This window comes from Brassica napus, chromosome C4 (assembly GCF_020379485.1).
Source record: "Brassica napus cultivar Da-Ae chromosome C4, Da-Ae, whole genome shotgun sequence".
NCBI lineage: Eukaryota > Viridiplantae > Streptophyta > Magnoliopsida > Brassicales > Brassicaceae > Brassica > Brassica napus.
Window position 1 is genome coordinate 15,131,150 of NC_063447.1, and position 10,039 is coordinate 15,141,188.

General features: G+C 38.1%; 1 protein-coding gene and 1 long non-coding RNA gene across 3 annotated transcripts; both read left to right on the forward strand.

Moving 5' to 3' along the window:
• The first annotated feature begins 1,683 nt into the window (after nucleotides 1-1,683).
• Nucleotides 1,684-6,209, forward strand: LOC125585371. Of its 2 annotated transcripts, XR_007322290.1 has the most exons (3): nucleotides 1,790-2,117; nucleotides 2,936-3,071; nucleotides 4,311-6,209. It is a non-coding gene; the product is annotated as an uncharacterized LOC125585371 (long non-coding RNA). The 2 variants fall into 2 exon arrangements; XR_007322289.1 differs by lacking the exon at nucleotides 4,311-6,209 and having other exon boundaries at nucleotides 1,684-2,117; nucleotides 2,936-3,357.
• A 2,367-nt stretch (nucleotides 6,210-8,576) lies between these two features.
• On the forward strand, nucleotides 8,577-9,784 carry LOC111205641. The gene is made up of 3 exons (XM_022701774.1): nucleotides 8,577-8,799; nucleotides 8,904-9,124; nucleotides 9,227-9,784. The coding sequence occupies exons 1-3, from the start codon at nucleotides 8,577-8,579 to the stop codon at nucleotides 9,782-9,784; spliced, it is 1,002 nt and encodes a 333-aa protein (XP_022557495.1).
• The last annotated feature ends 255 nt before the right edge of the window (nucleotides 9,785-10,039 follow it).

Genomic DNA, 10,039 nt, shown 5'->3' on the forward strand with positions numbered 1-10,039 from the left:
TGTAATAAGTTGTGCAATCACAACATTGTAAAACTCAGAAAATTGGTATTCCATGCCTTGGTATTCCATGCCTTGGTTTTCTTGTTGCCATGCCTTGGTTTTTTGTTGCTTCGCTGACATTCCATGTTTCCTTGCAGAAAGTATGATTTAATAAATCGATGGTGGTGTGGTGTGTTCTGTGTACTTGATCGTGTTGGCAATCATAACAACTTTGATTTTCAATATTTTAGGAAACATAAGAAACAAACCCACTGTTCCTTTGACCACGTTCATAAGAAACAAACCCATTTCAAAGCTCAGTTACATTTAAAAAAAAAACTCAAATTACATCCGAAAGACTTTTGAACGAATTAATAATGCTAAAAGTTTTGTTGACGTTATATCAAAAGACATTCTGGAGTTGGTGCAGCCATTTGGATCCACAGCTATACTACTCAAGCCTCATGGTATATAAAACTTACCCCTCTTTTTAGCGATAGAGACTTAGAATTAATTAATAACAAGGAAACCGTTTATCTTCTAATGAGTTATTGTACATCCTAAAATCTACGCTAAGTATTTGATAGTGATCGGGAGTTTAATATAGGGAAGATAAATGATGTAGGCAACAATAACTTTAGAACACAACGATGTAATTAGTTTCCAGTAGGTAAAAATGAGCTTTATTGATGAATAAGATCGAATACAATGAGTTAAACAAGATCGAATGTTACAAACGAGATCGTTAAGAGAAAAGATCTAAAGATGGATGAAAACAAGGTCGAAGTATGGGTGTAGCTCTCTCTAGGGTTTTCAACGTGTCCCCTTTCTTATGCATCGATCTCTTCTTATAACGGGCTGCTCCCGTGATCTTCGCAACTGTTCCGCGATCTCCAGATCTTCGAAGTCTCCGTCTAGAGCTCGCGTGCTCGCTATGGGCTTTAACTCTTCGCAACCCATTAATGTATTGACCGAAATTGGGTCCAACAGTTATCATAACAAAGTTTCACTCCGGTTTGTGCCAAACTTTGTTCTGAAAAGAGTAGTGATCAGACTATAAATAAATATTGTTCTTCAATGTAGCAGTGAGTTTGTCTTCCCTCAGATCCTGCAGACAGTTTCCATACATAATCTACGCGTATAAAAAGAGAAAATCATCGAAGTGTTAATAAAGAAGGGAAATTAAAACAATGTACTTTGATCATCCTGAAGCATTTTCTTTCTAATTTCGGGCTCTTGTGATTCTAAATCAGCTTCGTCTGATGCCAACTAAGCAAGTGCAAGTTTGCAAACGTATTCTTCAGACCATGCTTGCAAAAAGCATACCAATTAAGAAGGATCACCCTTTGCATTCGACCACAACATTCTCAAAACCTTGTAAGCCTCATATAATACATATCATTACAAAAAAAAAACAGGAAAATAATGCGAGAGAGAAGAACGCCATTACATCCATTAGCGATCCAGTAAACAATAGACCAAACCCCAAGAAACTGTAGCAATGTGAACATAAACAGGTTAACATAACCTGATAGTTTTTAGACCATTTCCAACTAGGGGTTCTTATCATTGGAACTCTTAAAATATGTATTTTATATATATATATATATATATATATATATTATATAGGTATAAATATTTGTAGGATACATAATTTTTGTGAAATCCCATAGGTAAAAGTTCTTAGAATGGGACTTTAAGAACATGATTAACGCTGTATTTTAGATATGTCTCTTAGGATATTATGATTTAAAAAAAAAAAATACAATTAACACGTGTCGCTCTTAATTAGGTGATGCAAGAACCGTGTCTTAGCATACACGTGTCGCTCTCTCTTCTCTTCCTGCCTGTTTCTCTTCTCTTCCTCTCTTCGTCTCTATCTCTTCATCATGTGTCTGCTCTAATCCATTGATCGGATCTCCGTTTGATGCTTGATTGATTTAGAATCGATGCTTGATTGATTTAGAATCGGGTCAGATGAGGGAATGGTGATCCGGGAGCACTCGGGGCTTACTTTAGAGGAGGTCAGAGACGAAGTTCTTCTTCTCCGAGGATCCAAGAGTGTTGGAGGCGGCGTGTGCGTTGTCTGGGTTTGGGTTTCCTTGGAATAAGCTTGGGAGGTTGTATAAAGAGGAAAGGTCTGTTTTATTTTATTTTGCAGAGTGGGGATGAGATTGGTTTGGTGCTGGGTAGGTTGAATGGTGGGGGGGTTTAGTACTGTGGCTGTGGCTGGTGTTTGTTTAGCGTATCCGAGTGTTCTGCGTGGTGGTGTAGAGATTGGTTGTTTGTTTGTTAAGCTGAGGAAATTGTTTGAGGAGTTTGGTTCAGAGGATGTTGTTGAAGAGAATGTGGAGTCTTGGTACGCCTTTGGTAGGAAGGTTAGGGTGTTTTACGATTTGGGGTTTGAGAGTGAGGAGATGTGGGAGTTGATGGGTAGAAACAGATCATTGTTTATGGAATGTTCAGAAGGAGCTCTTGTGAACAAGACTGATTATTTTTGTAGATTTGGTATTGGGAAAGAGGAAGCTGCTCTTTTGATTCTACCAAATCCTGATGTTATGAGTTTTGATTTAGAGAAGCCTGTGATCTAATTAAAGGAGTGCTGGATTGAGTAAGGACGAAGTGGATGCTCTTTCTCTGAAGCACCCTCACGTTTTTGGTAGAAACAAGATAAAGAATCTGGTTTATTTATTGGCTTATTTTCATTCAGTTGCATATTATGTTTTATTTATTGGCTTATTTTGGGGCGTTTTTAGTGTTGCATTGAGTTTATCATTTGATCGTGCATTATCTCTCCACTCATCTGGTTTTGGTATTAATGTCCTCAAATTAACAGTCATGCTAAAGCATGAAAAGAGTAGTACCATAGCTTCTGTTTCTTTTTCTTGTTTGTTGTTATTTTCTGTGTTGTGTTGTGTTTATTACAAAAGTTAATTTCTGTGTTGTGTTTATTCAGAATATAGCTGCTGGCAAATAGGAAGAAGGTACGCTCTGCTTCTCATCACTAAGCAAACTCGCATACTCGAAGGTAGAACTAGAAGATGATGGTTCAGTTTCTGAAGTGGACAAGGACATCAGTCTATTGAAGCACGGTCAGTCTCATCTCTTTTGTTCTCTTTGATGTAAATGATGAGACAGGTGTGTGATTGTTCAGTTGCTAGTTGTGTAAAGCAGTGTCAAGATAGCTTAAAGAACGGGAAAATCAGTAGGTTGACGGTTTGGTTAGCTGAATTGTTGAGTCCAATGTTTATCTTCTCATCACAATGTTTCACAATTTTTTTTTTTTAAGATAGCCTAAGTTTATCTTCTCATCACAATGTTTATCTTCTCATCACAATGTTTCATAATTTTTTTTTAAGAACCCCTAATTAAGAAACTTCTATTGGAGCACAAAATTTAAGGGTCTCTTAGCTGAAGTTCTTAACTACCAAATATTACTAAAAACTCATTAAGAGCCCCAAATGGGTTTGTAGGGTTAATGATGCTCTAAGAGCTTCTGCGTATGGGGTTCCACAAAAATTGTGGACCCCACAAATACTTATACATATATATATATATATATATATATATACATTATACATATTTTAAGAGTTCCAATTGGAAGAACCCCCATTGGAGGTGCTCATACATATTTTAAGAGCTCCAATGAAAAGAAGCCCCATTGGAGGTGCTCTTAGAAGCTTGAAGATCTCGAGGGTTCTTACGTGTGAAGAGCTTTCCTTGCCTGAATTAGAATCCAAACCGGAAAAGTAGCTATGCTTTTTAATCTCAGCTTATGATGAACATACAAAAATCAAACCGAAGAGAGAAAAAGAGGAAGATTAAGCACATGAGTAGAGATTATATTAGATGAGCCGACTTTGTCCACTGTATTTTCTTTAAATAATCTAGACAAAACCTCAATCTACAGCTAGGTGGCCGAGTTTCATCCTTAAGACTGACAGCAAATACAGTAGCTCACATATTGTGTTCAATATTTGCAAAAGAAATAAACAGTAGTAATGTAAGAACCACCTTGTAGAAAATAGATGACGGTTTGAAGGAGAAAGAGCAAGACTTCTCATTATTTTCGTGTGGCCACTTGGTAGCTTAGCTATAGTACAACTTTCAAATGTGAGACACAAAGAGGTCCTACCTGTAATTGGTATCAATTATCTATATATAATAACAATAACAAGTTAACAAATCTAATTTTGTTCTTCTATGACATCAACATTTTTTTATAGGAAAAAAAAAGGTTGATCTAACGTTTGAGTTTATCCTTACTTTTAATCTAACGGACATGATTTATTTTGATCACAAAATCTTATGTCATCTAATTGTTTCAACAGATCGACGTACCTCTTCTCTGATCGACGCACCTTTTAACAGTGACCTCTTTTGATAATGAAACAACACACCCTTTAAACTGATTAATAGATTGAAGAACTGGTTTGAGCCGTTGTTTTTTCTAAGAACGCTTCTCAATCCAAGTCCCAAGGAAAAGTTTTGGTTCATCATCATGATCTGCTCTAGCCTGCCAATTCAACGGCTACAATTGATTTCTAATAGATCTCGCCGCGAATCTAAACCACCACCGCCGTCTCCGTTGATGACGAGAAACCGACGTTATAAAGTTGATCAGAGAGAAGAGTAAAAAGTAGAAGAAGAAAGTTGTGGCGGTGACAACGCTGCCATGGACGGAATTGAAAAGCTAAAAGTTCAGAAAATAAGATACAGAGGATAGATCATGTCATCTGATGTTGAGGCTCAACTACGACGCCAATTCGGAAGTTTCGCCTGTTAAAGCTTCGCTTGGGTCGGAAGCTACCGTAGCAGATGTCAGTGTATGTCTTTCTCTAATCATATTCCTCTCTCGCCGTTGAAAATCTGTTTGCTTTTCTAAATTAGTTTTATATTAATTTCCCATACTAGGTGTAGAGATATGTTTGATTTAACAAAAGTTTCCGAACGTAGAGATGTGATGTTTTTAGATGTCAGTGAATAGATTGCATAGATGGTAGATGTATGCACAGGATAAGACGGTTAACTGGTTCAAACTAATTATCCATTCCTTGTTTCACATATATGTTCTTTTTAATCTCTTGCATTTCTCAACTTCGGTTATTTGTCTGATTAGGCTGGTTCCATATCAATGGCAAGAGAATCTAGATATCTATTGAATATTTATACGCTGTAGTCCGAGTAGGCTTTTTCTTGTGAATGTGATTGTATTACAGATCCAGCATGACCCCTGGGACAGTACCGATCATCCTTGCTGGTAGGTTCAAGGGAAAGAGAGTTATTTTTTTTTGAACCAACTACCCTCTGTTTTTCTTTTTTTTTGTGCCCGGTGAGTTTTTCTAATTCTGCCGCGTTCTATTATCCATCTTAGGCATCCACTACTTTTGTCACCTGATATGTTCCTATTTTTGTAATTGGCCCTTCAAGATCAATGATTGCCACAAACTGAAAGTCTCTGATGTTAGCCTCGATAAATTTGATGATCAGTATTTTGGAAAGGTAGCCGAGAAGTAGACCAAGAAGGGAGAAGGAGAGTCCGATGTAGCCGTGGATGTATATCTTTTAATCATACTTTCCTTTTATTATTCTCAGATTGTAAACAGTACAAACCTGAGCACAAATCCTAAGCAAATTGCTTAAAGATCCAAACCGACAGCATAAAAACCCAGAGGCAAAAGACAAATAAGTCTACGATTTATACTACTCAAGTTTATTGTTTTCTGCTCCACTTCAATCTCAAGCTCTCCCTTGTACTTCTTCACTTGTTTCCTCTTCCTCTACTGTGCTGCCTTCCTCTCGTGTCCGTACGTATACACTCCAAGGTCTATCAGAGTTTTCGAGGCAGAGAGAAAGGCAATAATCTTCTTTGGTAAATATGTCAACTGTTTGACCAAAGACATAATACAACTCCTCTCTTAATTCTCAGAAAGTGCCTACACAAGGGAAAAAACGACCAGAAGGCTGTGGATGGAGCTTTGATCAAAGCCATTGAGGTAGTTTCAGAGTTGAATATTTGCCTTGGCACAAGGTTTTCATTGCACAAGGAATGGAGCCGCATAAGCTTGTTTTCTAGATTCTAAAAACCTTTTATGAGCATTTAGAGTATCTGTGCCCTCATGTGTTACTATTTTTTTGTTCTTGTCCACCTGCCAAAGATATTTTGACTTGTACATTCTATATATCACATTTGGTATAAACAATCTATCTTATTTAATTTGAACTTTGAAGTAATATTTTTCAATAGATAATAATATTGTTATGTTGAAAACTCAGTGAATCTTCAACTAAACTGGGAGAGGACAAATAAATGAAATAGCTATTTCCACAAATCTTTTGTTGTAATTAAATTGACACTGGTGTGGACACACATCGACATAGACATCAGACAAATTGGGCTAACCACCCGAAATTTACCATTATGTTTTTTTTTTTTATGTGTAGCTCGAAATTTTAGACAAGCTTACAACCTGAAAGAAATATAATTACTAATAGATTTGGACCTTCGTGAGTGAGCAGAGCCGGTTTTGAGCACATAAGTGAGAAACATCCTTTTGGGGCATACAATTTTTTTTGTAGTTTTTAAGGCTAATTTTTTCTATAGTTGTTTGCAGGAGGAGATGTAGGGAATCTTTGTGGCTAGCGAGCAGTCTGTTACACGCTTCCCTTTTCTTTGTTCTCAAATAGTATAATTATTTACAGACTCCGACTTCTTTCGTCTTTGGAATTGTTATTTTTTCAAAAGTATTTGAACTGTTTTCGACTTGATTCTTATTGTGCATTTTAGTATACATTGGTTATAATTCCTAAATTCTTTTTTTACTTGAATCTAAAATAATGTCAATAGTTCTTCACGTTTTCAATCTTTGACGCATTGCTATCTAAATAAGAAAAATCTTCTTTTTCGGTTACATGTTTGTATTTGTTTCCAAATTCTATGATCCTCTCTTCTCTCTTTTCAAACTTGTATACATAAGTAATTATAAATGAGGCACAATTGCTCAAGAAATGACCAATTAAGTTTGAAATAGGAATTCTCTTTAAACTGAATGCTAAGGGAGACAAACGCTGGGAGAATAAAAATGTGTGAAGTGGTTTAAACAGATGATTATGTTGATAGATATTCCCAGAAACATATGAGTTTAGCTTTACGAACTTTCGATATACAAATAACTCCGACTTCTATAATTATTTACAGACTCTGACTTCTTTCGTCTTTGGAATTGTTATTTTTTCAAAAGTATTTGAACTGTTTTCGACTCGAATCTTATTGTGCATTTTCGTATACATTGGTTATAATTCCTAAATTCTTTTTCTACTTGAATCTAAAATAATGTCAATAGTTCTTCACGTTTGCAATCTTTGACGCATGGCTATCTAAACAAGAAAAATCTTCTTTTTCGGTTACATGTTTGTATTTGTTTCCAAATTCTATGATCATCTCTTCTCTCTTTTCAAACTTGTATGCATAAGTAATTATAAATGAGGCAGAATTGCTCAAGAAATGGCCAATTAAGTTTGAAATAGGAATTCTCTTTAAACTGAATGCTAAGGGAGACAAACGCTGGGAGAATAAAAATGTGTGAAGTGGTTTAAACAGATGATTATGTTGATAGATATTCCCAGAAACATATGAGTTTAGCTTTACGAACTTTCGATATACAAATAACTATTAGTCTTATTGAGGCATGGTAATTTGGTGTTTCAATTAGCACAGTGGACAGATATCATATTTATATGAATAATCTAATTGTTTTGAAGTTTAATACTTCTATATAAAGACCCTAATAAGCTGTTTTCAGAAAAATAGTATGGATCAGAAACGCTCTCAGGCACAGTGTTCGAGTATGGTCCTTAAGTGCTGAACATTACACCACCCCGCAAGCTGACTTGGCAATAGATCTCTGCCTTTTCCTCTTGCATTTCAAATCTTATACCAATTTGAGTAATACCCTGCGGTCAAAAACTGAAGCTGTGGTTTTAACCGTTGTGTTCCTATCCTCACTCCGACGGAGGCTGGGCCTCTCCGCTCTTACCTCAGCTAGGAAGATGATGAACCGTGTCACCTCCGGAGCCGGTAGCTCTGCTAGCTCCATGTTCAGTCAACCTTAACAACTCGAACTAACGTAGAGTCGACGGAAACTCCTCTACGCCTCGAGCTTCTGGATTACCTACACGCTTCTACTACAACGGAAACGCCCTACTACTCTACAAACACAGCAACCCTCTGACGTCGACTACATAATCAACTTCAACATGTCTCCAAGGCGTCTAACAGCAGCTGAAAAGGGTAAAGGAGTGGCTCAGAATGCCTCGGATTCTACCTGTAAAAGAATCAGAGCACCTAGCTTTGACAACTCAGCCCTTATCCAAAGAAACCTACTCACACTCATCAGCAGAGCTACAAACCCAAAGTACCACGCTATTACACATCTGCTAGAAGAACTTCCACGCAACTGGACTCTGAAAGGACACGTCTCTGGCTCAGATCTGGGACATGACCGCTCCCAATTTAGATTTGACAGAGAGGATGATATCCACGGCGTCTTAAACAACATACCTTATCAAATTAATGGCTGGATGGTGATCTTTCAAAGATGGGAGCCGGTTATCTCTTCAACCTTCCCGTCTCAATCCCTTTTTGGATTGATATCAAGGGTCTTCCCCTCCACTTTTGGCACGAGAAAGTTATTTACAACATTGGACTGGAGCTGGGAACCCTTGATGACTACATCATCTCCCAGACGTTCCTGCGAATGCGTGTATCTCTCAATGGCCTAAACCCCATCATCAAAGACACCATTGTCGACTTCGACACAGGTGAGGAAGCTCCAGTATCTCTTGAATATGAAGGAATCCAACAGAAGAAGTTATGCAGGAACTAGTAGATGTCTCTATACAGTACACCAACTGTGCTGATCCAGTGGAAAGAGAAGCTCGTCGCCAACATGTCCTGCAGAGCAATGCGGAAGGCATCATGGAAGAAACGGCCGCTTCAATCATTGCAGTTGCCACTAGAGTAGCAAATGCTAGCACCCAACCGCCTCTTCTCCCTGGCCCTGGAATGTCTATTCCCAAACGTAGAGGCAGACCTCCAAAAGAGAAAAAGCAATCTCCCAGACCAAAAATCTTAACTGGACTTCTCGTCAGCTCATTTTTCTCTAGCTAACCATGCGACACCAACCTCTAGACAAAATCGAACAAATTCATCAAACGTTGGGTCGATCCCTACTACCAGTAATGGCAGACCAGTGATGAAGAGCGTACCTGCAAGTGTGAAACCTCAGAAGGATTTTCACACCCAAGATCCTCCTCTTCCTTAGCTGTACTAAGCAGGAACTGTCGAGGGTTAGGGAATCCCAAGACAGTCCAGCGACTCAAAGATCTCCACAAGCTACACTCTTCGGATGTACTTTTCTTAATGGAGACGAAAAATCCCGACAGCTTCGTTCTTAATGAGCTACGAGACCTTTGCTACAACTCTCATTATCTGGTATCTCCACATGGTCATGGTGGAGGTGGTCTCGCTTTATTCTGGAACAGCTGCATTGACATTCAAATTGTTAGTTCACGACACAACTTTATCGACACAACTGCAGTTGTAAAGGGCCAGGCCTTTAACTGTACCTTCACCTATGGTGCACCTGATATGAGAAGAAGACAGGAGGTTTGGGATTCTCTGGCTGCGATCTCATCCTCAAGACCAGGACCCTGGTTCCTGACAGAAGATTTCAACGAAATGATGGAAAACTCAGAGAAATCAGGAGGAACTGATAGATCAGAGAACAACTTTGTGTTGAACTGAAGAGGAGATAGAGCTTGTACATTAATAAGTCAAGCTCTAGAAGATGTCCAGAAGAGTTCAATCAAGCTTCAGAAGTGTTCTGAAGTATCTATCTTGTGAAGTCAAGTGTAGGAGAGACTTAGACTGATCATGTGAAGTGTTTGGAGGAGTTAGAGAGAAGATGGCCTCAGGTGCAAAGATAGGGCGAACCAAGAAGAGGAATGGATCAACCAAAGAGGAAGGATAAGTGTTGTGCATAATTAGGGCGAGTGTACG

Coding starts and splice junctions, on each gene's coding strand:
- LOC111205641 (XM_022701774.1), top strand. CDS start 8,577: ATGGGAGCCGGTTATCTCTTCAACCTTCCCGTCTCAATCCCTTTTTGG. Junction 8,800..8,903: donor CATTGTCGACTTCGACACAG/GTGAGGAAGCTC, acceptor GTGCTGATCCAG/TGGAAAGAGAAGCTCGTCGC. Junction 9,125..9,226: donor AAATCTTAACTGGACTTCTC/GTCAGCTCATTT, acceptor CAGTAATGGCAG/ACCAGTGATGAAGAGCGTAC.